This window comes from Enhydra lutris, unplaced genomic scaffold (genome assembly GCF_002288905.1).
Source record: "Enhydra lutris kenyoni isolate GAN:26980312 unplaced genomic scaffold, ASM228890v2 scaffoldscaffold16, whole genome shotgun sequence".
NCBI lineage: Eukaryota > Metazoa > Chordata > Mammalia > Carnivora > Mustelidae > Enhydra > Enhydra lutris.
In genome coordinates this window covers 30,039,148-30,065,019 of record NW_019154100.1, presented here as the reverse complement: position 1 = coordinate 30,065,019, position 25,872 = coordinate 30,039,148, and the positions used below count along the sequence as shown (strand labels likewise).

Below are 25,872 nucleotides of genomic sequence, written 5' to 3'. Positions count from 1 at the left end.
AACAGATAATTTAACTATTGTTATTCACAATATAGCCAAGAAAAAAACCAAAGTTACACACTTCAAAAAAAGGGGTATGGGGTGATAGGCCAAAGACAAAATACTGGCATGCTGGATTTTTTTTTTTTTTTTTAATTATCTGTACAAGAACAAGGGACACTTCACATTTAATACATTGTCCGTATGTATTTAGTTCACCTCAGGATAGATCCAACTGCAAGAAAATGGCCCCAATGAACTAGAAGATTTCCTGCAACTAACAAACTGTACTCATAATAAGCAACATTTATCGCTATGCAGTTTTACAAAGTTCCCAATAATCTGATGTATATGGAAACTTCCTCTATGGAAAAAATAAGATGGGTTGGATACTACTATTGATGCATAATATAGATATCAACTAGATAGGAAATTCAATTATTCCTGAATATTTAGAAAGAGTCTCATGCTTTGTTCGAACGTAGTAGCTTATTGTTAAGAAATTTCCCTTCCTCAACTCTCCAAGTTAGTAAATAAAATTAGGTAATATTTACATTTAATTTACTGTCTTTTTCATTTAAAGAAGGCTTGCTATATAGTTAAGTTCATTTAAATGACTGCTCTTAAACTTTACTATACTCAAAATAGAAATTAAAATGAGCTTTGAAAAGGAATCTACCGGGGTGCCTGGGTGGCTCAGTGGGTTAAGCCGCTGCCTTCGGCTCAGGTCATGATCTCAGGGTCCTGGGATCGAGTCCCGCATTGGGCTCTCTGCTCAGCAGGGAGCCTGCTTCCCTCTCTCTCTCTGCCTGCCTCTCTATCTACTTGTGATCTCTGTCAAATAAATAAATAAAATCTTTAAAAAAAAAAAAAAAGAAAAGGAATCTACCATTTTCACAAATATATTTTTAACCTGAAATCTTTTCAAAATACATATTGCAAATATGCTGACGGTGCCACACCCTCAGGCATTTTGGGCTACATTCTAATACAGTGTTTAGTGGGTGAGAACTGAAGTTAACAGTGAAACATTTAAAATAAATATAAGACTTGCACTGAGAAACCAGAACCCATATAGCATGCGACAGTTAACAGCATGGCCTTTTAAATGTTCAGCTATCACCCCCCCCAAAGTACTTCTAGAAACCATTATTTATATTTCAATCACAAACACTGCTCTTAAAATACAATCTATATCGGATTTATAACCAGATCTGAAAAACACAGATTAAGATGCAGCTTAGTCTAATTTCTCTGGTAAAGAGTCAAAAGTAAGATAGAATAATCTTACTATCTCTTATACATTCTGGCAAAAACAACAAAACCCAAAAAGCCAGAACAAATAAAATGAGTCAAAATTGGCAATAAACCCATTATAAAGAGTGGCACTAAAGTGAAATTTCTGAACATACTGCTTTCTAAATATGTAAGTGCAATCTTACTGGAAAACACATATTTACAAAGATTCTAGAAAGCTACCACCAACTTGATGTCTAGGTTTTCGATCTTTATTTTGTCTCCATAATATTCAGTTGTCAGTAGTTTCAAGCTACATACGTAAATATATCTGGCGTGATTTTTATATCCTACTTACACTATTCAGTGTCCACATACAGATTTACAAATGTCATAAGTGACATTATGTAGAATACTGTAATATTTTCCAGAGTAGCAACTTTGACTTTGAATAAACATCAGAGTATCTGGGCTATTAAAAACATTTTCTTTTCAATTTCTAAATTCTTCTTTTTGAGACCAAACTTAAAATAAAAATGCCAAGCTTTGTCAATTTTAACAAAAAAGGGATTGCTATAAACAAACCTTAAATAAAAACTGCCCTAGACAAATATTAATAATCAAGTAGCACTCAACACAAATAAACACTTGACTTTCTTCTACAACACAGGAGCCTGCCCTGTAGCAGCCGCGGCACAGAATCCTGTGACAGTCCGAGGCTGAGCAAGAGACCGACGGTGCAGGACGGGATGAAGAAGGAAAAGGACGTAAACTTAAAACTTACAAAATTAAAAAGCCAATGAGTAAACTGTATCAGAAAATCAAATTCCAAGAGAATATTAATAGGTAATTACCACAGCCAGAGTTAATCTCTGCCTTCAAGAATGGAAGACAACAAAACAATTCTTACCATCATACAATATACCAGTAGTAGAAAAAAATGAATTATTCACAGAATATTCTAAGAGGCTTTTCCTGGGGTGAGTGGGTATGTGTGTACGTGTGAAAGCTTACAAAATTAAAAATGTGAAACAACATGGATTCGTATTAAGATTTCATGATAATAGGAAAAAATTTAAGGAAAGAATATTTTCCTTGAGGGAAGAGTATTTCCCATGACCGGTTTAAAAAGCACCTATGAAACCATGCTGTCCACTGTCACAACCAAGGTTTTGGATGCTTCTGTCAACTGCAGCATAACAAAAGGCATTTCACAGCATAACTTTAGGGAAAATGTTATCTGGTCTAGAATCATACAGAAAGCAAAGAAAAACTCTTTTAATTGCTTCTAAAACACCAATTTTTCTGGGTAGCAGCAATGTGCTCCTATACGTGCCCTTTCAAAAAAAACAGAACCAGAAATAGGGGAAAATTTTGAGAATAAGAACAGCAGCATTAAATAGGAAAGCAAATACTTGAAGTTTAAAATAAGGAAACAGTACTGTGCAACTTTCAATTATGCCAAGTAAAGTGAACTGCTTAAATGTTCACTGATAACATTTTCCCTATATGTTGAAAATATGAAATCTTATTGGTATCTTTTTATATTTAAAAAAAAAAAAAAAAAAAAAAAAAAAAGGACATTCAGTATTGTAGCCCTGATAGCTCTCTTCCAGTATTTTTTAACCATTCAGATGTATTTTATGGGAATATTTATTCACATAATTTTGCTTAATACATTTCTTTCTACACAAGACTGAATTTAAAAGTCTCTATAACATTTTCAATTACAGTAATAATACATTAATAAATTATAAATTAACAAAATCTTCATATTTGCTTTAAAAAATCATTTATCAAACACTAACCTCCAGATTATCTGGAAAATTAAAGATGCAAATTGCTATAAATCTGGCATCCCAATTAAATTCTGATTTTTAAAAGTATATAAAATGTCCCTCAAATTATCCCAAGTTCCACTCAAGAAAATTTTATTTTACCCTTTTCATAAGTTAAGAAGTTTACAACCTGCTAAACATTCTATCCAAATGTGGGAAAACTGTCTGGAGATGCAAAGCACAATAAAATAATTACATGAAGAGAACAAATAAAAATACCCGTTAAAACAAAGTTATTATAGCTGGCAGCACTTAAAATTGGTAATTTGTATTTTTTTAAAAAGTTGCATAGCTGCAAGATGATTCATTACTGATTAACTATTGAGCGGTTTTATTTATGAGGAAATAATACATTAATAAATTGCAATTCAATCGACAATCTTAGATTTAGTGCATTAAAATGTAACTATGTAACCTGATTTACTCTTCGGACTGCATTCTGGTACTGTTACACCTTCAATTTCAAATATGAACATATTTCAGCTCTCCTATGCAGAAGTCTATTTTCCACTCTTGGGGGAAAAAAATAGAAGAACTTGAGATCATGGTCTACATTCAGACAATGTTTTACTGCTTGATTACATTTCTGGTTTTCACATTTAAGACTTTAATTTATAAGAAGTACATTATGTGGTCTTCAGTTTAAGAATAGATGAATGCAGAAACATCATGTTGGGGAAAATAAAGTGACCCCCAACTAAAAACCAAGTCAAAACACAACTAGTTGCGCAGCTCTACAGAACTTAATAAAATCAACTTCTAAATCAGTTAACTTTGGCGTCTGAATACAAAATGTTTATCAGTGTTACCTATGTAGATGACTATTAAGGGATGTGCAGCATTTTCAAAATCCCTGTGTGTCCTTTATATGCATGTTTGGTACACTGAGTTCTGTGGCAACTGTCCTCTCTTCAGCAGGGTTATCCCCCGTATGATTGTCCATCTCTGCATTACCAAGTCTCACAGAACTCAAGATTTCTGGCTGAGTATGCCTGCAGTTTTTTCTTTTTCCAGAGACAGATCCTCATATCCTCTCAGTTTTTCAAGCATCTTGGAAAGACAAGAAAACCTGTGTGGAAGCAGATGCATTAGGTTTAAGCAGTGGTTCACAGTACTAATACCAATCAAAATACAACACCCATTTCCCCAGGAACACTGCTTTGGTTGCTATCCATTTTCATACACTTACTATTCTTAAAAACTCCTAAAATTAGTGTTCTGCAAAAAAAAGGACAGAAGGACCAATTCAAGCTTCGAACAGTTACAAGAAATAGTCACCACGTAACGGGTTTTCTCCCTCCACAACAAAGACCACACCAGAGTACAGAAAACAGACAACACATAACACCTACACACCTATTAATCTTTCTCCAACTAACAACTTCCAATAAAAATAGTGAACAATTTCCTAACTAATCAAAACCTTAGATTGTTATGTATATCTATTTTGGGCTGTCCATTAAATTCTTATGCTGAAGAACATCAGAAATGCTGTATGTGCTGCTGCTGTATGTCATGTTTTTGTTTGTTTGTTTGTTTGTTTTTTGTTTTTTTAATGTTTTAACAACAGAGATGCCTGGGTGGCTCAGTGGGTTAAGTGTCTGCCTCGGGCTAAGGTCATGATCCCCAGGTCCTGGCTTCATTGGGGTGGGTGGGGGGGTCCTTGCTCAGTAGGGAGCCTGCTTCTCCCTCTGCCTGCCACTCCACTTGCTTGTGCATTCTCCCTGGCAAAAAAGTACTATCTTTGGGAAAAAAAACAAAACAAAATATGTTTTAGCAACAATAAATCCTCTTCAAACCCACAGGTTTAATCTGAGACAGCAAAAGGGATGGGAGGAATTTATCATCTGACAAGTAAGAGCAGTCAGAACTGAAGCAAACACTTGAGTGAAGATATTCCACATCTGTACATTTGTAAAAATGACTTCAAGACGCAGAGAGATTCCACTGACTTGTAGATTTGTAAGGGCCGCTGCCACCAAACTAAGGTTTATATATATATTTATATTTATATTTATTTATATTTATATATAAAAATCAATAAAAAGATAACACTGACGCATAAGGTAAGGAAACCAAAATGCTGTTTAAAACCAACATGCACAGACTATGAGATGAGACTCATGTCCCTTATACCCCATAAGCTCATTGTAACACTAAAGGAAATTTAGCTGACTGGATGAAATAAAAACATTTTTATAACCATAAAATCCCACCTCACATAAAAAAGCTTACTGCTTCTAAAAGACACATTTTACCTATAGGTTGAAAACTTTAGACATATTACCTTGGTATGTAAAATATTAAGAGAAAAATTTCATGTTATTAGCATGGGTTTTTAGTCCTTCTCTTTAAATGCTTCTATAATTTTAGCCATACTTTTAGTTTATTGGCCCAGACATAAGGTTACACTGAAGATACTCTAAGCATCCTCCTCTTCAAAAAACCTGTTCACAGTAAAATAAAAACACACCTGCTCATATACTCAAAATATCACTCCATGGCCCCTCTTCTTTTACACAGAAATCTTAACCCAATTCATACTTCCAGCATGTCAAGGTCTGATCTGAATCACCTCATGGTAAAAGGTTCAAAGCCGATAGTCTTCTTGTACCCTCCAGCTTCACAAGGAGTTCCCATTTCCCATGCAGAACCCTACCGTAGTGGTGACAGAGGTCTCCCTTCTTGCTGCAGTTCTTACTTCAGTCGCTGTAAGGGCTATTAGGTGACCTCAAATCTCCTCTGTCAATAATCTGCTGCTACTGAATTATCCTCATTAAGGACAATGATCTGTTCCAGTTTCCTGTCTTTAGTCTTAGCCATTCAGAAAAGACTGTTGGCAGTTACTGTCTTAGGTCTCTGAACACAAAGGCTCCAACTCCTGAAACAATTCCAGGATTGGCTAAAATGTTCTGCCTGTATGTAAACACCCAATACTTTATGTCATTTCTGGAAGTCTTCTCATAAGAAGCTTTTCATATATACAAAGATATCAATTAACTATTTTTTTTTTCACAAAGCTAAATGATGTCATTTCACTCATTCCATGGAATATGGAAAAGAACAATTGTCAAGTGAGTTTATCATTCAATTCACTGGACATTTTCAGATAATGCAGGATAATAAGTAAGCTACATCAGCAGAGCAAAACAAGTTCTGTACTTGGTTTAAAATTCATTTTTTTTCTTTTTTCCTCCTACTCTATAAACAGGCACTATGTAACATGCTGAGGATAGTAAGGTACAAAATTAAACTGAATGAATGAGAACATGATGCAACTTCTCCAAGAAAAAGCCCCTACCTAATTATAGCAAAACAGCTAAGAACACAATCTTTGCAGCCAATATGCCTGAGTTCGAATCCCAATTCTACGAAGGAACTAGCTTGACAAGTCAAGTTTTGTAACCTCTAACTCTGTTTCCTCAATCTGTATAATGGGAAAAGGGATAGCAAGAGTCCTGAGCGCAAAAGTTAGCTACAACAATTAGATGAGTTATTAACAGATGTAAAATGCTTATTAGAACAATGCCTGGTACGTAATAATACAACATGAATGTTAACTAATTATTATGATTAGAATTATAATATTATATTGCATTACCTAAGAACATACCCATCAAGTTTGGAATAAGAACATAGAATTTAATTCTGTTTCTTAAATGCATGCCCAGGGCTACTGTGCATACTGCTTCTTAAAGTCATGAAATTAACTACTTTGGCCCTCAGATTTCTTAGTGGAAAAATGGGGTAATATGTACTAATATGTACATATGTGTAGTACATGTATGAAGTTTATACCAACCATATGTTTCATGGATTTAAGCATTAAACTAATTAAAAGTGTTTTAAAGTACCAAGAATGGAGAAGTTAGTCAATATGTGACTTTCTTCAGGAATCAAAAAGTTGCTTTCTATGTATCTTTTCATGTGAGTTTTTTACATGGTTACCTAACAGTGTCTGGGATGGACACTCACACACATGCACACACACACACACACAGAGGCATGCTTCAATAAATGAATGACTAAAAATGGTGGCTGAGAATGTAGAACTTAGGTAACAAGTTAAAAAGCAATTAAAACAGAAAAAGGGAAAATTACCTATAAAACAGGAAGCTGATGCTTAATCTGAAGGGTGCTCAGGGCAAGATCTATTTACTTCAAACCATTCATCTATGCAGCTAGAAAAGAACAAAACCAGAAAAATTGAAACACTTATTAATTATTGATGTAACAGCCATAAAAAAAAACTCTTTCTTGACCTTAATATATATTTACAGGAAAAAAAATTCAGTATTTTAAATGAGTATATTTGGCATACGTAAGTAAAAGATAAGGATCTGTTTATTACATTTTGATCTTTTTTTTTGGGTACTCTCTATACCCAACTTGGGGCTTAAACTCATGACCCTAAGATCGAGTGGCATCCTCTTCGGACTGAGCCAGCCAGGCATCCCACATTGTCATTATTCAGAGCAGTTAAGGAAATAATCTTTGTAAAATTAAAGTACTTAAAGTTTAGGGGCGCCTGGGTGGCTCAGTGGGTTAAGCCGCTGCCTTCGGCTCAGGTCATGATCCCAGGTCCTGGGTTCAAGCCCCACATCGGGCTTTCTGCTCAACAGGGAGCCTGCTTCCTCCTCTCTCTCTGCCTGCCTCTCTGCCTACTTGTGATTTCTCTCTGTCAAATAAATAAATAAAATCTTTAAAAAAAAAATAAATAAAGTACTTAAAGTTTAAATAGAACCATTACCAAAAGAAAATCTAAAGAACTACCACTTTACCAGTATTCAAAATTAAGTGACAAATCTGTACATTTTTCTCTTCAAAATATTCATTCATGTAAATATCAATCTGTTCATGTACCTATCAATGTAATCAAAAACAGCTTTTAAATTCTAATTCTTGGGGTGCCTGGGTGGCTCAGTGGGTTAAAGCCTCTGCTTTTGGCTTGGGGATCCCAGCTCTCTGCTCAGCGGGGAGCCTGCTTCCTCCTCTCTCTGCCTGCCTCTCTGCCTACTTGTGATCTCTGTCAAATAAAATCTTCAATAAATAAATAAATAAATAAATAAATAAATAAATTCTAATTCTTCACAGTACTCCATCTTTTAAGAGACTGTACTTTAATACTCACATGTAACTATAGCCCTTTATTTAATTCTATCCCATTCTACAATACATACACATATAAATACACAATCATCCAATTTATAAAGTATTTCATGACCTTATTAGAAGTTATATATTAGGGTACATATAATTATCCTCACTGTAGATCTGCACTGTTCAATGCAGTAGCCACAAGCTACATGTGGCAATTTAAATTATGATTAGATAAAAGAAAAATGCAGTTCCTCAGTCACACTACCACATTTCAAGTGCTCAAGAGCCACACGCATAGCTATTGGCTAGTCTACGAGACAGCACAGATACGAAACATTTTCATTGCTGCAGGAAAGTTCTAGTTCACTGTGATAAATGGTAAGGCCTTGATAAGGTTAAGTAACTTGTCCAACAACTAGGCAGTTACCCAAGCAGAATGCAAACTGCTCAACATTCTCATAGTTGACACATGTCAAATTTACAAATGCCACAAACCTTGAAGGCTTGGCCAATATGCTTACAGGCAAAATTATTATGTATCATTCTCATACTGATAGGATAGTTTGGTGGGTAAAAATAATGGATGAAATTAAAAGGAAAACGGGTAAAGTATCTCATTCACACAATATTCTTTCAAATATCTAAAATAATTTGTTGCCACTTAGACTTTTGTTGTCTAAATAATCATGCCTACATTGGCTTTTTAGCCTGCATTCTATCCTACTTACTTGGCTCTAGTGGTCCCCTGGTCTACTGAAACATCCCTTAAATGGGGCGCTTGGGTGGCTCAGTTGGTTGAGCGTCCAACTCTTGATTTCAGCTCAGGTCATGATCTCAGGGTCGTGAAATCGAGCCCCATGTCCATCTCTGCACTAGGCCTGGAGTCTGCTTGGGATTCTTTCTTTCCCCCCTCCCTCTACCCCTGCCGCCCAACTCAAAAAAGAAGTACTGAACAAAATACTCCAGATATATTAACAACTCACTGTACTTATGTGATTAAAATGTGTAGTTATTTTACAAGCCATGTAATTCTGACTCATACTGAGAAATTATCATTGTAATCTTCTATAAATACAAGCGTATTGCAATTTATGTGTCCATTCCTGACACTTTCAATGATGCTTGAACATTCTTATACAGGTCTCTTAGAGCTGGGCTACTCAAAGAGTGGCCCACAAACACAGTGCTAATCCATGAGCTGTTTATTTCACACTGGACCTGCACACCTAGTAGCAGCACTATTGTAGAGCCTAAGATGAAGAATTTCCCCAGGGCTTACACTTGGGAGTGCAATGACTGAGTGTAGAATATATACAGTGCACAACTGTGACAGAGTTATTCACCAAGTACACCAACTTACATCTGTGTGTTTACTGGCCATGTGGGTTCTTTTTTTTCCCTGAATTGACTCTTAAAAACTTTTGACAAATTTTCTGTTTTGTCTTTTTCTTCTAGGTTTATAGGAAGTTATTATCCAAATACTTCAGCTATAATGTAGTATACACATTTCTGATGAGCATTGCTTTCTATAAAATCATACACTAAAACTAACAGGGCTTATGAGAAAAACCATGCTAAAGACAGACCACTCAAACAATACAACCTTGTAACCGGAACAAAGCTGTGTTTGTTCCAGATAAATAAAATACCACTGTAAATATAGGATTTTTTTTAAAACGAGGGTGAAGTCAGCTTGACATAAAAAGGACTAAGGAAGGGGGTGCCTGGTTGGCTCAGTCAGTGGAGCAGGGGACTATGGATCTCAGAGTTGTGAGTTCAAGCCCCACCCTGGGTGTAGAGAGCACTTAAAAATAAAAAAGAGGACTAAGGAAGGATTAGTATTAATATGGGGACAAAAGCCCAATGCACAATTTGAGAACTAAGAATGAATTAAGCAAGCACTTCCAAAGTGAAGCCCGTAGTCTAACTGAACTGGGTGTAAGAACGTTTGGGGGACGGATACTCTTATAGTATTAGGTACACCTCATATCCTGGGGCTGGGTTCCAGAACACTGCAATAAAGTAAGTATCACAATAAAAGGAGTCAAATCATTTTTTTTGTTTTCCAGTGCATATACGTATTGTGTGTGTGTGTATGTTTGTGTAAAATTAAATGTAAGAGACAAGATAGCGGACCACTGGGGAAGGGAGAGAAAACTGAAAGGAAAGTCATCAGAGAGGGAGACAAACCATGAGAGACTCTTTCAACTCTAGGAAACAAACTGAGGGTTGCTGGAAGGGAGAGGGATGGGGTAACTGGGTGATGGGCATTAAGGAAGGCATGGGATGTGATGAGCACTGGGTGTTATACGCAACTGATGAATTACTGAACTCTGCATCTGAAACTAATGATGTACTATTATACTGGCTAACTGAATTTAAATTAAAAGAAAATATACATAATTAATCTATATTTATAATAAACTTATTTTAGTAATCTAATTAGAAATACTTTATTGCTAAAATAGGCTAACTACCATCTGAGCTTTTCATGAGTCATGATCACTGATCACTGTAACAAATAACGAACGAGAAAGTTTGAAATATCATTGGGAATTACCAAAATGTGACACAAAGACAAATGCTGTTGGGTAAATATTGTCAACAGACTTGCTCTAGGCAGGGTTGTGAGAAACCTTAAAATTTGTTTAAAAAAAGAAAAAAAAAAGCTCTGTATCTGTGAAACACAATAAAATGAAGTGCAATGCAACAGGGCATACCAAGGCCGTGGTCTGCCACTGCTGCTTCCATATGGACCTTCACCTGGTTTTATTTGACGGAGCAAACACTAATGCGCTGAGAAGTATTCTTTAAGAACCAGTATGAAGATCGTATCATGACACCGTCACTGTCCTCCCCCCTTACCAACAGCAGCGCGCTAACTGCATTACGGAAGGCTGCCGGAGGAGAAGCTTGTTTGACACCATACCAGCAAAGTGTTGTTGTGCATACTGGAAAAAACTCAATCTGAGGTCTAGTTTACTTTTACTTTTTTCTAGTATCACAATGCAAAAAAGTTTTAAATTTTAATACAAATTTATCAACTTTTCTTTCAAGCTTTTATTGGGGGGGTATCTTAGTCCTAAAAATATTTCTCACCAAGAGATCTACATTTCTCTACATTCTAACACCTTGATTTTTATTTCCATAGGCACATGTTTAGTCAGTTGGGAACTGATTCTTATTTCAACTATAAAATAAGGATTGACTGTTTCTCTACATCAGTAACCAACTGATCTCAGGACCATTCACTGAATTCATTCTTTCTCTTGCTATTAATACCACCTCTGCCAAATCAATTTTTTATTCATTTACTTACCCAATATTTACCTAGTATCTATTATGTGTAAACACTTTCTAAAATTTAATTCATTTGAAACCTCCTAACAACCTGATGAAGTTGGTACTACCACCTCATTTTATAGACTGGGGGAGGGAAAAACTAAGTACAAGTTGACCAAGATCACACAATGAATTAGTGGAGGGGCTGGGATCTGAATGAGGAAGGCTTAACTCCCAAGAATCCATGCTTTAATCAACCTTGTGCTATGATGACTCTCATATACACACAAATGTTTATGGACTCTATTCCTATGCCCTTTCCATACTTGTCTTAACTAACAGTCTTAAAATGTGTCTGTACAGGGCAAGTCCCCCCAGCACTTTCTTCTTTGTGACTGTGACTGTTCTTCCCATATGGACTCTTTGGTTCATGTGTATTTTCGAATCCACTCATCAAATTACATGAAAAAACTAGCTGAGATCTGAATGGGATAATATTAACTACACAATTTGGGGTTAAGTGACATCTTTATGACATGGAGTCTTCCTATCCCCAAGATGGTATACCTCAAATTTTAAATCTTGTGTATCTTTCAGTAAAATTTTAAAATCTTGAGTATCTTTTGTAGGATATATTCTCAACACAGCTTACAGCTATTGTAGGCTTTGTGGCTGTTAACGTCATTATTCTATTAAAAGAAAGGTTTTATTTTCTTTTTTCTTACTGGGATATAAATGCAACCAATTTTCATGTTGAGCTCCTATCTAGCAACCCTGCTAAATTCTTAATCCCCCCCCTTTTAAAGATTTTATTTATTCATTTGACAGACAGAGATCACAAGTAGGCAGAGAGGCAGACAGAAAGAGAGGGAGAAGCAGGCTCCCCGCTGAGCAGAGAGCCCGATTCAGGGCTTGATCCCAGGACCTTGAGATCATGACCTAAGCCGAAGGCAGTGGCTTAACCCACTGAGCCACCCAGGTGCCCCCCCCCTTTTTTTAAAGAAAGAGAGCAAAAGAGAGAGCACACACATATGTGTACAGAAGGTGAGGGACAGAAAGAGAGAATCGTAAGCAGGCTCCATCTCAGGGAGGCCAGATCTGATGACCCTGAGATCATGACCTGAGCCGCAATTGAGAGCTAGATGCTTGACTGACTGAGCCACCCAGGCGCCTCAGTTCTCATTAATTTTTTTCTAAAGATCTTATTTATTTGAGACAGAAACAGGGAGCAAGCGAGTGAACGGGAGTCAGGGGAGAAGCAGATGGAGAGCCCTCTGAGCAGGGAGCCCAACACTGGGCCCTATGATCATGACCTAGCTGAAGTCAGACACTTAACCAACTGAGCCACCCAGGCACCCCTCTTATTCATTTTAATAATTTATCTAACATTTATTCTTTAATTTTAATAATTTATCTAACATCTATTCTTTGCTTTTGTTTTGAAATCATTAATTCCTAAGTATAGAGTTTTACTGAATGTTTTCTCACATTTGTTGAGAAAATATGGTCTTTCTCCTTTGTTAATGTGGTATACTATATATATAAATTTTCTCATCTTTTTAAAAAAGATTTAATTTATTTGTCAAAGAGAGAGTGAGCGAGAGACATAGAGCTCACAAGCAGGCAGAGTGGCAGGCAGAGGCAGAGAGAGAAGCAGGCTCCCCGCTGAGCAGGGAGCCCAATGCAGGACTCCATCCCAGGACCCCGGGATCATGACCTGAGCTGAAGGCAGCGGCTTAACTCACTGAGCCACCCAGGCGCCCCTAGATTTTCTAATCTTACAGTGTCTTTACATTCCTAGCATAAATCTAACTTAGACATGAGGCATTACTTCAGATATATATTGATGAATTTGGTTTGCTAATATGTTTTTGGATTTTTTCCATTTATGTTCATAAATAAGAGTGCCTTCTAATTTACTTTCATATACTTGTCTGATTTTACTTATTTTTTAAAGATTTATTTGTCATGGGGAGCCTGGGTGGCTCAGTGGATTGGAGCCTCTGCCTTTGGCTCGGGTCATGATCTCAGGGTCCTGGGATCATGATCTCAGGGTCCTGGGATCGAGCCCCGCATCTGGCTCTCTACTCAGTGGGGAGCCTGCTTCCCCTTCTCTCTCTGCCTCTCTGCCTACTTGTGATTTATCAAATAAATAAATAAAATCTGGAAAAAAAAAAAGAAGATTCTCTCTTAAAAAAAGAAAAAAAAGACTTCTTTGTCAGAAAGAGAGAGCACAAGCAAGAGGAGTGGCAGGCAGAAGGAGAAACAGACTCGCTGCTGAGCAAGGAGCCTGATGCAGTACTAGATCATGACCTGTGCCAAAGGCAGAGGCTTAACTGACTGAGCCACCCAGGCGTCCCACCTTATCTGATTTTAGTATCAAGTTTATATTATTTTCATAAAATAAGTGGGAGAACCTATAATCTTTTCCTACTATTTGAGGTGTTTACAATCGTTAACATGGTATTCTTTGGATGTCTGGTAGAACCTGCTGTCAAACCATCTTCAATAGGCCTGTTTTTAGGTCTTGTCTTAATTTTTAATATTTGTTGTTTTTCAAGGTCTTTTTTTTTTTTTTAATTTTTATTTATTTATTTATTTATTTTACAAAGAGAGACACAGGGAAGGAACACAAGCAAGGGGAGTAGGAGAGGGAGAAGCAAGCTTCCTGCTGAGCAGGGATCCTGATGCAGGGCTCGATGCCAGGACCTGGGGATCATGACCTGAGCTGAAGGCAAATACTTAACAACTGAGCCACACAGGCACCTCTCAAGGTTTGTCTTAATAACTACTTGTAATAGTTATTAGTCAACTCAGATTTTCTATTTCTCTTTGAATCATTTTGGTAATTACTATATATCATAACATATAATTAATAATATATATTATATAAAATATAATATATAATGAACTGGAAATATAGTAATATTCTTAAGGAAATGACCTGTTCTGTTTATATTTTTAAATCAAAGACTGTAAAATTTTTCACAAAATTTTCCAATTATTTTTCAATTCTACCATTTCTCAGTTATCTGTCATTCCTATACTGTTCACTTTCTCCTTCTAGCGACAAACCTGCCAGAGGCATGTCTATTTTATTCATCTTTAAAGAACCAACTTTTGGCTTTGGTGGTCTCTACTCTAGTGTGTAATTTTTTTATTTCATTATTTTCTTCTCTCACCTTTATTATTTTGCTCTATTTTGTGTTTATTCATTTTTCTAATTTCTTAAGGAAGAACTTGTTTAATGATTTTGTCTTTCTTCCTACTCTAACACAAGCCTTCCAAGGATCACCCTAGAAAATGTCAAAAGGGTTTTTCATTATTATTCAGTTTTGAGTATTTTTAAGCTCCATTATTTCTTTTCTTTTTGGGGGGTGGGTGGGAATGGGGAGAGAATCCTAAGAGAGCTCCACTCCCAGTGCGAGGTCCAACAGAGGGCTTGATCTCAGGACCCTGAGATCGTGACCTGAGCTGAAATCATGAGTCAGACACTTAGCCAACTGAGTCACCCAGGCGCCCCTCCATTGTATTTCTTCTTTAATCTACAAATTAATTAATATTATGTGTGAAGATTATTCATCTTTTATTACCAATATATAACTGGCCAGAGAACAGCTAGCTTTCTGTATGGCACCAATTTTTTATAGTTTGCTAAAACTTCCTTATGGCCCAGTACACCATTAATTTCTGTATATTTCACATGTGCTTTTCTTGAAAAGAAAATGTACTAATTGCTAGGTGCAGATACACATACATCCATTAGACAAACCTGTTAACTGTACTGTTTGATTTTTCTAGGTCTTGACTCGTTTTGTGTCTACCTGCTTGAGTCAATGAGAACTGTGCTGAAATTTCCCATTATCATGACATTTTTGTCCACTTTTTCTGACAGTTCTATAAATATTTATCTTGAGACTATGTTCTTAGGTTCACACAAAACTGGGCTTTAAATACCTTTATGATACCATACTAGTAATATTTTTGTTAAATTTATTTTGTCTGATATTAATTTAGCTTTGTCAGTTTGCTTATAGTCCATATTCACCCAGACATAATTTTCTATTTCTTCCTTCACTTTCACATTTTTCTATATGCTTATGTTTACGTGTGTTGCTCAGCAATGGCATATCCCAATCTTTCAGTCTGCTTTCAACTGATGAGTTTTATTTAGATTTATTAAAATTACTGATAACTGATTTATTTTTGCCTCATTTTGTATTATTTATTGTGTTCTCTATGCTTTTCCCCAATCACACCTTTAAATAAAATTCTACCTCATTCTTTTTATTGGTTTGAAATGTTATGGTTTTCTGTTTTTTTCTGTTTACCTTAAAAGATTTTTTTTTTTTTTTAATCTAAAAATCTTCCTATGTTGCTCTAAAACCAAGAATACTTTATGAGACTCTAGATGGTTGTTGGAGCCAAACAGAGGTGGCTAAAATCTCACCGCTTCCACTTACTAGCCATGTGACCTTGATAGATTTTCTGTGGTTCCTCGGCTTATTCCCTCAATCATAAAATGGGATTGTTACAAGGTTTACATGAGATTACCTAGCTAGATTGTTATGGACAATACACCTGGGTAACAGCAGATGTTTAACAAATGGTAGATTTCTGGATACAAACCAGATCTGGGCTTAAATCTTAGTTCTAGCAGGTAAAAAGGGCTGTTGTTTTTTAAGAAACAGGGGGAGGGTGTTTCAATTAAGAAGAGAACTTTTCAGCCCTAAGGACAATGTCTGAAATTTTGAGAAGCACCTCTTACTCTACTATCAACTTGGTAAACATAAAAAGAAACTTACCCTTTATGATATATGCATAGACAAGGCAGTCGTGCTATAGTATCTCCCTGCTGCAATTCTTCAAGGCATATTGCACATTCCCCAGCATCTTTACTCAGTACATCCTCTGAGGAAAGAGAAAATGAATTCAGGACAATAAAACTGAAAGATGAATTATGGGAACACCACTTAGTAAAGAGTGGTGACTCTTTACATTTTGTCATATTTGGCATATTTTGTCAGAAATACATAAAACACGTATTTGAAATACTATTCATGGGTCAGTGAATAATACTTACCTTTACTTATAGACAGAATCTTATTTCCATTTCCATTTCACTGAGGCATTACAGTAAGCAAGAACAGTGCAGAATCCTCCAACTTGCAAAGGACTTTGCCATAAAACTTCATCAGCAAGTCAGTTATTTGCAATTTGGAATTCATTTTCCTTCTCTTACCAATCAATATTAATTTGATGCCCAAGATAGCTAAAAAAACAAACTTAAGAGTATAATGTGGCTGAAAAGATATGAAAATACTATTATAATTTTTAAAATTCTAAAATAACAAAATTGGTAAGCTAAAGAAATCACCCTGAGTATGGACTTCTTAAAAAGGTCTGCTTAACTCAAGAAAATCAAATAAAGGTTAAGTTTTGCGTAGACTCTGAAAGGGACTTTTGGAAACTTGAGGATTTCAGATATGCAACAATTCTTCTTACTCCTTTTCTAGAACAGTGCCTGGCCACACCAGGGAGCAATTAGACTGGCTTTCAGAGGGCCCTGCAGAGTGTTTAAAATAGTGCTACAGTAAAACCCTTTACAAAGTGAAAACTCCTTTTGGGGGGGGGGTGGATTTCCTTCAATTGATGTTTTATACTAAAAATTTAAATTTTTTTAAATGTTGAAGCTTAATTTTTTAAAGGATCTTGCCAAAAACAAGAGTATGTTAGCCAGGTAAAATGATGGAACTAAAACATGCCACTGCTAGAGAGTATGGAAAAACTGCCAAATATATGAGAATGTATACTCGTAAGTGTAGAGAAGGGAAAACTAAAGCAGGAAAACAATATGAATTTATACCACAAGTAATTAAATTACTGTCTGTAGAAATAAAAATCAAATAGGCTAGAGAAAAGACTTAGACCAACCTCTATCTAAATGCTGAAAGTGCAAGGTTCTTTTAAAAGTTCCTAAAATTATCTGGCTGGTTCTCCCACACCTCCTATAAAAACCAACAAACTTAATTGTGCATATACCTGTAACTGTTCCCTGTAGAAAGTGCATTCTCTAAGAGGTAGTTCGCCCTTCAGTTATTCATTTTGAGAGCACAGTAAGAGGAAACACAGACTCTATTTCTACCGGGTCTACACCAGCAGACAGATCATTTACCTGTAAGGCTGGAGGGGGTAATAGGGCAACCTCTGCAGAAAAAGGCCTTGGCAAGAAAAATTTTTGTATTCAGAATCTAGGGAATATGGATGGGATGATTTTAGCCAACTACTGGGTAGTTCACAAGCCTATGTATGACAATCAGAAACTTGACCAGGATAAGTAAAGCTGGATAAATGGAAAATGATCTCTTTAACACCCCCCTTTAGTATCTTATCCCCATTTTTCTCTTCTTCACTGTGGAGGTCCCAACCTCTACCTCTACTCCACCCACCCAAACCCTGACCCCAAGTCTTTCCTTCCTTCTCTTGATCTCCATTTTTCTCTTATTGTTCTGGATTGCTTTCCACAGATTAATGTTTATGTAAAAAGTTTAATGTAAAAAAACAAAAAAACCTAATTAGTGGCTATTAATTGGTATACTGGAACCCACAAAAGGAGGCCACTCCACTGGCTCCACCCATGTCACAAATCTAAACCTAAATCTTTCTGCCTTTATGGAAAACACCTCACTATCAAGGCAACTTAACACCAGTCACAATCCTCCAACTTGGCTTTAGCTAGCTGAAGTTACCCTAGAAAACAGGGCCTTCCAGGCTTTCCACCCCCTTTCCGGCTGCCTCTTCTAACATATAAAAGCCACTCTTGAGAGAATACCTTCAAAAGTAGTGGAGAAGCATTGTACTCCCTCAATCTATGGATTATTTTCCCTTGAATAACGTACATCAAACTCATTACTTAATTGTTTCAGTTTTGCCATATGACACTAAGGATGACAGCAGTGAGAGGATGTGAAGGAGACACTGAAGATCTTACTAAAGGCCTGTAACTCCAAATAATATAGCATATTCTCACAGCATCAATTTCTTTCACCGCAAAGATATACCATGATATACCACATCGTTAACAATGAATGTGAGTTATACAATAAACTTTAAAAAAAAAAGACACTTTTTACCAAGCCTTAAAAAAAAAAAAAAAATTAAAAGAAAAAAAAAAAAAAATCAACTTTAAGATGCATCTCATTTTCCAGAGTTGTTAAAGTATGAAAAGGAAGAATGTCTCAGAATTGGTGAAATATGATATCACATTTTCTATCTTTTGGAATATATTACTATTGGATCTAGATTTAAATCAAAATGAACTATATAATCTCTATATTATCTTATTTAAGAAAATGAAACAGACCAGCTTTTAAAAAATAAAAAGCACTATCATATTTCTGCCACATGCTACTATGTAACAGATTGTCAGCACTAAATGAAAAGAACTGAAAATCATTAAGTATAAGCTCCTGAATGCACTGTTCACAGAAAAGTGTCTTAACAATACTTTTATGGTGACCTATGACCAAGTCTCAATTCTTTATTAGAATAGGTCTTTAAAAATCTTTGAGTTGGGAAAATTTTAGTATCTTGAAGGTCTTGGTTTTATCCTGTTTTTAAGTAAAACTATTTATGGTACAACAAAGACAAATATAATCTGCATATAATTAACAATAATGATATTTATTTTAAGAATATACTGCTATGCTTTGCAGGTACTAAGTTAAAAAGAATCATTTTAGTTTAATCTAAAATGCCGTATTAAAGTCAGCCATTTAATCGTAAGCTCCCTAAGCCCTAGTAATGAAAAATAATCAAAACTACATATTCTATGTTAAGAAAGGTACACCTATATACAAGAACATCCCAAGCAAATTCAATACAGAAGCCACCTATATTCCCTGTAAATAGCTTCAAGTGAAATGATCTCTGCTTAGAAAATTAAAAGGTAGCCTGAACATATTGCAGCCAGTAATCAAACTGCATTTTGATAGGCAACTCTGAGTCAAAAGACAGTTCATTCACTGCAAAACCTGGGTTGCTGTCTCAAATAGCAAATGAGTAACTTTCAGATTTAAAATTCACTATGCAACATGGTTCATTTTTGCCTACATGGGGGTTTGCTAGAATAGTCCCCTCTCCCATCCCATTATGACAGTGTCCTTCCATTCAAAGGAAAGTTTTGAGCTGGGTAATGGAAAACATTCAGAGTTAAATATGGTTGGGAAAAACTACTAAATCCAGGACACTGAAGCATCTTCAAGACAGCTGGGGGAAAAAATGTTAAACATCTTTAGCTAGTCAATGTCAATTTAAAACATTCACAAAGGTACTACTATAAGCAATATGAAGTCAACATTTCAGGACTGCAATACATCGAAGGCAGACTATTAATAGTCAAAATTGTTATTAGAGAAGTAGAGAAAGGAACACTAAGAGACTTAACTTCCATAGTTAGCTAGTCTGACTGGATTCCAGCTCTCCACAAGCATTTATAAACCAGAGGCACTAAAGATAGTTAATAGGAAACTACACTTCTACTGCTTTTTCAAATGTTGCTGTTGTCCTATCTAAACATTTGGAACACTAAAAAGTTAAATCACTGTACTGTTTACCAGTCTCTTTTTTTTGTCTTATTCATATGGTGTGGGCATTAATTTAGATATACTGATACGGAAAAAGAAGAATTAAACCAGGAAGAGAGCAATGTTTTCTAACTAGAGGTGGGCACCAGAATCACTTGGGTAGGCATTCTATCTCAATACAGAAGAAAGTAAATTACACATACATGGGCCCCATCCCTAGAGATTCTGTAATCTACACCTGTCCCAGAAACACAACTGCTATCAATTGTACAGTATGGTAAAGCAGAAAGAACATAAGATTTAAAGTTGAAAATAGGAATTTCTATCCTCCCAGTTACCTATGTAACCTCCAAAATGTTGCTCAACTTTGAGTTTTCTTTTAGTCTTCTTTAATATCGGTATAAAAAAGGTACTCAAAATATTATAGAGAGGATATTTTAAAGAATTATGTAAAAGGGGAGTCTGGGTGGCTCAGTGGGTTAAAGCCTCTGCCTTCAGCTCAGGTCATGATTCCAGGGTCCTGGGATCGAGCTTCGCATCGGGTGCTCTGTTCAGCAGGGAGCCTGCTCCCCTCCCACCCCCCACCTGCCTCTCTGCCTACTTGTGATCTCTGTCAAATAAATAAATAAAATCTTTTCAAAAAATAAAGAATGAATTATGTGAAAAACTTTATAAATTATCGAAACATTATACAAAATATTCATTGTTATTACCCTTTTTTTCAGAAAGTACTTTTCAGACTTCCCCCAAAACAAAGCTGGTCATTTTTCTATCTTTTTCTCCTCATTCTGGTATTGTAGTTGTTTGAACTTCACATGATGTCATTAATAATTCCATGGCCACCAGAAACTTCTACAGGATAATCTTGACCTAACCATTTCTAGAGACCTATTGTAGTTCCAAGGGTGGGAAAAAGTCCATGCAAAAAACACTGCCCGATTTTTCAATGTTCTGGCTTCATTCTATATTTAAAAGTACTATAAATGTCCCCTCTGTTACGTATCTTTACATATAGTTAATGTTCTCTATTTATTAATCCTATGACGTAACTAATGTTACCTCTATTTTACAGATAAGGAAACTGAGGCTCGAAGAAGTTAAGTAACTTAGCAGAAATTACTAACGTAAGTTCTGGGGTTAGGATTCAATTTTAGGCTAAGTCATTTACTACATGAATTTTGCTACAAGAAACAATTTCACTTTAAAATAGCATAAATAGTGAAGCGAATGACCTGTTTCAGGCTACCTTAAGTATGAAATACTCAAGACAGAGAAGGCTACGTATTTAGAGGAAGTATATTCACGACTGGTCATATGCTTTATCTTCTGGAGTAATCGAGCTGTCAAAACTGGTATCAGAAATGAGCTTACACTTTACTGCTTACTTCCTTGTATGAACTTTTCTATGGTGACAGAAACAGCCTTTTTATCTGTGCTGCCTAACTGAAAGCTACTAGCCACATATGGCCTGAAAACAGCACTTGAAATGTGGTCAGCATAACTGAAAAACTGAATTTTAAACTTTCTTTCATTTTAGTAAAATACAAAACCTGAAAATAATGTGACAGATAAGCAACATACATTTATAAACTAATTAAAAACTTCTGTAGATTGCTATTTCACTTATAGCCTCAAGCTCTTACTCTGCATTGCCCAAAAAATTACTTAAAATTCAAGCAGCCAAATATGCAAAATTAAAATATTTAGCAAGTACAAGCACATATCCATATAGTTATTGCAGATCAAGACATGAAAAAAAGCAGACAGCCCAAAAAAAAAAAAAAAAAAAATCCTTTTGAAAAGAAAGAGAATAAGACCAAATTTGTTAGAGGCAGCCAAGAAAACTCCATGCGAAAATTTCATAATCATCACAACTTTGTTTTCAGATCAAGCATCCAAACAGATATATGATCTTTTCAGCAAAATACAATGCCAAGCACTACTATGATCAGGCATGTTACCTGAAGACTTATTTTTTGTTCTTGAACCCTCAATGATAGCAGTAGAAAACAAAAGCAGCTGAAATGTGAAATAATCCCTAGAAAAATCAAGAATTAAAAAAATTCGTAACATTAGTAAGAAGCAATTACTCAAAGAATGAAAAATAGGGGCTCACAGGGCTTATTAATAAATACTTTCAGAAATAAATTTATCTCCAGTGGACTTAAAAGACAAAGTTAACATTAGATCATAGATCCGTGAGCTGCTACTGTACTTAAATATCGTAAGGGGAACTAGAAATGATACTTAATAGAGGGAAACTGCCATTTTCACTATAAGACAAATACATCAATAAAAACATGGGAATGACCTTTATTAAAATGCCTAAAACTCAAAGTTCATGGTCAACATCTGCTTTTATCCTTTTTAGACACTCTGGTTCAACTAGGAATTGTTGGCTTCCTCTGCCTTGACGCCATTGATGATTACTACATCAAGGTTTTCTTTAAATATAACTGAGAACTGACTAAACACATAGCTACTTTTCATCTATATTGTTAGAAACAATTTAATATTAAGACTATTTCTTTAAAAGTGGATAGAACTTCTGACCTTTCTGATGACTTTTAAGGAAAAATGTGTATTCCTGGAAATATTTTTGGAAATGCAGACATTTGGCACCTTCTCCAAGAAAATAAAAATGTAAGTGGAATAAAATGGAACCTAAACTAAAGACTTTAATAGGTAAAATATACAAAAGGAACACAGACTCAATAAATAGATTTAGCTTTCTTGGGCCTTTTGTTCTTAACTTACTTTAAAAGGCTAGCTAGGGTTGAGTATTATATAAAATTGGGTATGTAACAAACTGCCAGAAGTCATACAAGTCACCCAAGAAATTATTAGATTACCAAATTATTCCCTAATCTTCAAATCAAGAGAACTTTCTTATGCCCCCTCCCTGTCACAAATGAACAATAAACCAAAATTCACAACCAAACACTAACTTGTAAACTCTAAACCAGTTATTTTCTCAGACAAGGTATCCACATTAAAAAGTAAAGGAATATTCTGCAACTGCTGAACACACAAAAATAGAAAATATAGACTTTGAACTAAACTTAAATTTGGTCCACCTTTGTTTTGAATCACTGCAGAGAGAAAAACACCGGTCCTAAAAATACAAAAAAAGCTGATTTTCAAGCTTCATTTCTTATTGTGTACGTTTAAAATTAATGTATTGAATTATAACGTAGGCTACTAATAGCAATACAGAGAGAGTTAAGCAACCTGGGTAATAGGATGTAACAACAACAACAACAAACTGTTATTTATATACAGTTCTAGGTTCAAATTCCAACTCTTCGACTTACTTAGCAATATAATGAGAATAACAATACCTATGTCATAGGGGAGTGGTAAGAATTAAGTAAGACCTGTGAAATGTCTAGCAGCAAGCAAGTTCTGAAGATTAGCTATGTCACCACCAGCAAGAAAAGGACTCTTCCTCTGAGTTTGTTTTCTCCAATCTAAAGAAATGATGGAACCCGCTCCACCTGTCTCTTAAGATTGTTGTGAAGATCTAATGAGACAGTACAAATGGAAGAAGACAGTCTCATAGAAAAAAGAACAGGCTTGGACTTCAGACAAAGTGCAAACCTCTTTAAGCCTCATTTTTCTTCAACTAAACTGCAGGTCATAATACCTTTATCTCATATGGTCTTTAATACGAACGCTTAAAAACAAAAGAGCTAATAAATGTGAAAACAAAAATGTTCAAACACTTAAAAGGTTTGAGCTATTAACTGAATATAAGTAAAATTTTACTACAGCATTCTTGAAGTAAACTGAAAAATGTCAACTCAAATGGTATTATAGCATGGAAAAATACGTATTATGTCAGAATTATCAGATTTATGTAACTAGGGCTCCATCATTTTGTTAGAACGAATTTGAGAAGGAGTATCACAATGTGTGTGTGTCTACTGCTCCTGTTGACTAAAGCTGAAGCACGTCTGTCCTGCCGGTTCTCCAGAGGCTGTAAGAGAATTAGTAGGCTAATAAGTACCATACAAAGGTCACAAACTCAAATGCCTAAAGGGAGAATAGCCAGAAAACATTCAAAGAGCAACTCAACTTTTTCATCTCTGTGTAAGAAAAAAGAAGAGCACAGTTGTGACGATGAATGCCAACTGAATCTGGTCTCAGTTTTAAGGGTGAAGAGGTAATTGCAACAAACTGATGCACAAGGTCCCATCCAAAGGCGGGGCGGGGGGCGGGGGCACTTGCTACTCCAGCCAAATGCCGTATTAAGAATAAGGGTCATGATCCTGGTGTCCTGGGATGGAGCCCCGCATCGGGCTCTCTGCTCTACAGGGAGCCTGCTTCCACCTCTCTATCTGTCTCTCTGCCTACTTGTGATCTCTGTCAAATAAATAAATTTTTTTAAAAAATCTTTAAAAAAGAATAAGGGCCCCAGTATGGCCAGATGTTACGTATTTAAAGCAGCTGCAAATTGAGGTTTTTAAGTGAAATGTCTCATTCTGCAAAATAGTGACTGATAAAAACCCATGTTGATACTGTGTAAGCCAATTAAGAGAATGTGGTCAGATGCAGTGGATACTTTGCAGCCTCTAATGAAGACGATAAATCCAGGAAGGCAGGGAACCCTGTGCGCTCTGCTTCCTCTAGCACGTAGCATACTGTTTTACACACAGTAAGTACTTGATAAGTACTTTTTGAACAACCGATAAAGCAACAGATCTCAGCGGATCAGAGAAAACACCAAGTGACAAAGAAACAGCCAATGAACAAAGAAAACGTCCCAAACCTGGGGGTGGTTGTTTCAGTGACCTGGGCACTTTGCAGACTGATGACTACTCAGATAAGCTAGACCTGTTTCTGTTACGCGTACTGATTCCTTTACCGACAAGGTTATCAGGCAATCAACCAGAAAGCACTGGACATATACTGAGTTTGCCAACAAATACTTATAGGTTGATTACTATGTACAGGTAAAGTATTGAAAGCTATGTATGCACAGGAAAGCTATTGAAAATGTCCAGTCTAGGAGCTCTGACAGTAATAGCTAGGAAACGATGGCAACAGAGACTTCTTTCTTGATCCCCTTTCATCTGACTACTAAATTACTAGAATAATGGTGACTAATTGCTGGAACCTGGACAATCTAAATCTAGATTCATCTGAACCTCATGTAATGAAAGCAAGAAAAAGCAAATATGAAAAGGCTTAACAAATCTTCCAAGGACAGGGAAAATACACTCATTTGTAAGGTTTATTTCTTTTCAATAGGCCTGCTCAAAGTCTACCAATCCTTAAGGTGTTCAGGCAATCAATCAGGAGTACCTGAATGACTCTCATGGGGACAAGAGAACCAGGCTGCTTTGACACTGAGAAACCAAAAAAAGCCACCAAACTGGGCTGAAGACAGAACTCGCCCTGCACCCAAGAGGAAAGGAAGAAGAAGAGGGAAGAAGAGGGAAACTTCTTTCCTAACACCTTCAAACAAACAGGGTTTCCTGTGTGCCAAATTAATGATCACTAGGCTCTTCCTTCTATCAGAGAAAGAAGTAACACTATCATCTACATGTGTGGCAACAAATTCTACAACTGCTGACATAATGTAAGAGAGAAAGGTCATGAGCTATTTAAGTATACACAGCAGTGTGAATGAAGGTAAACCAAGCTGAAGAAACGAAACAGGTGAGTACAGCAGTGTCAGAAAGAAGGGAAGGAAGCCAACAAGGCATGGAGGGACAAGAAGACAACTTTATAAAGCAAAAGTTCCTAGAACCAAAACCCGAAATTTTTTAATTTAGTATTTCAGAGAAGGGGAAGAAGAAAGGTCACTGCAGAAAACTAAATTAGTAATCTAGAATAAATGTCATATA

General features: G+C 35.9%; 1 protein-coding gene across 2 annotated transcripts in view; it reads right to left on the bottom strand.

The window, feature by feature from the left end:
- Positions 1-2,851: 2,851 nt before the first annotated feature.
- The window catches only part of LOC111147414 (zinc and ring finger 2), a 97,881-nt gene continuing 74,860 nt past the window's right edge, over positions 2,852-25,872 (bottom strand). The window contains exons 3-5 of one of the 2 annotated variants that reach the window (XM_022503420.1): positions 16,241-16,346; positions 7,155-7,234; positions 2,855-4,122 (exon numbers count right to left, since the gene is read on the bottom strand). In XM_022503420.1, coding sequence (XP_022359128.1) covers positions 7,177-7,234; positions 16,241-16,346 — 164 coding nt within the window. In that variant the 3' untranslated portion in view covers positions 2,855-4,122; positions 7,155-7,176. Of the gene's footprint in view, positions 4,123-7,154; positions 7,235-16,240; positions 16,347-25,872 lie in introns of both variants that reach the window. The other variant, XM_022503421.1, reaches the window with a different exon arrangement.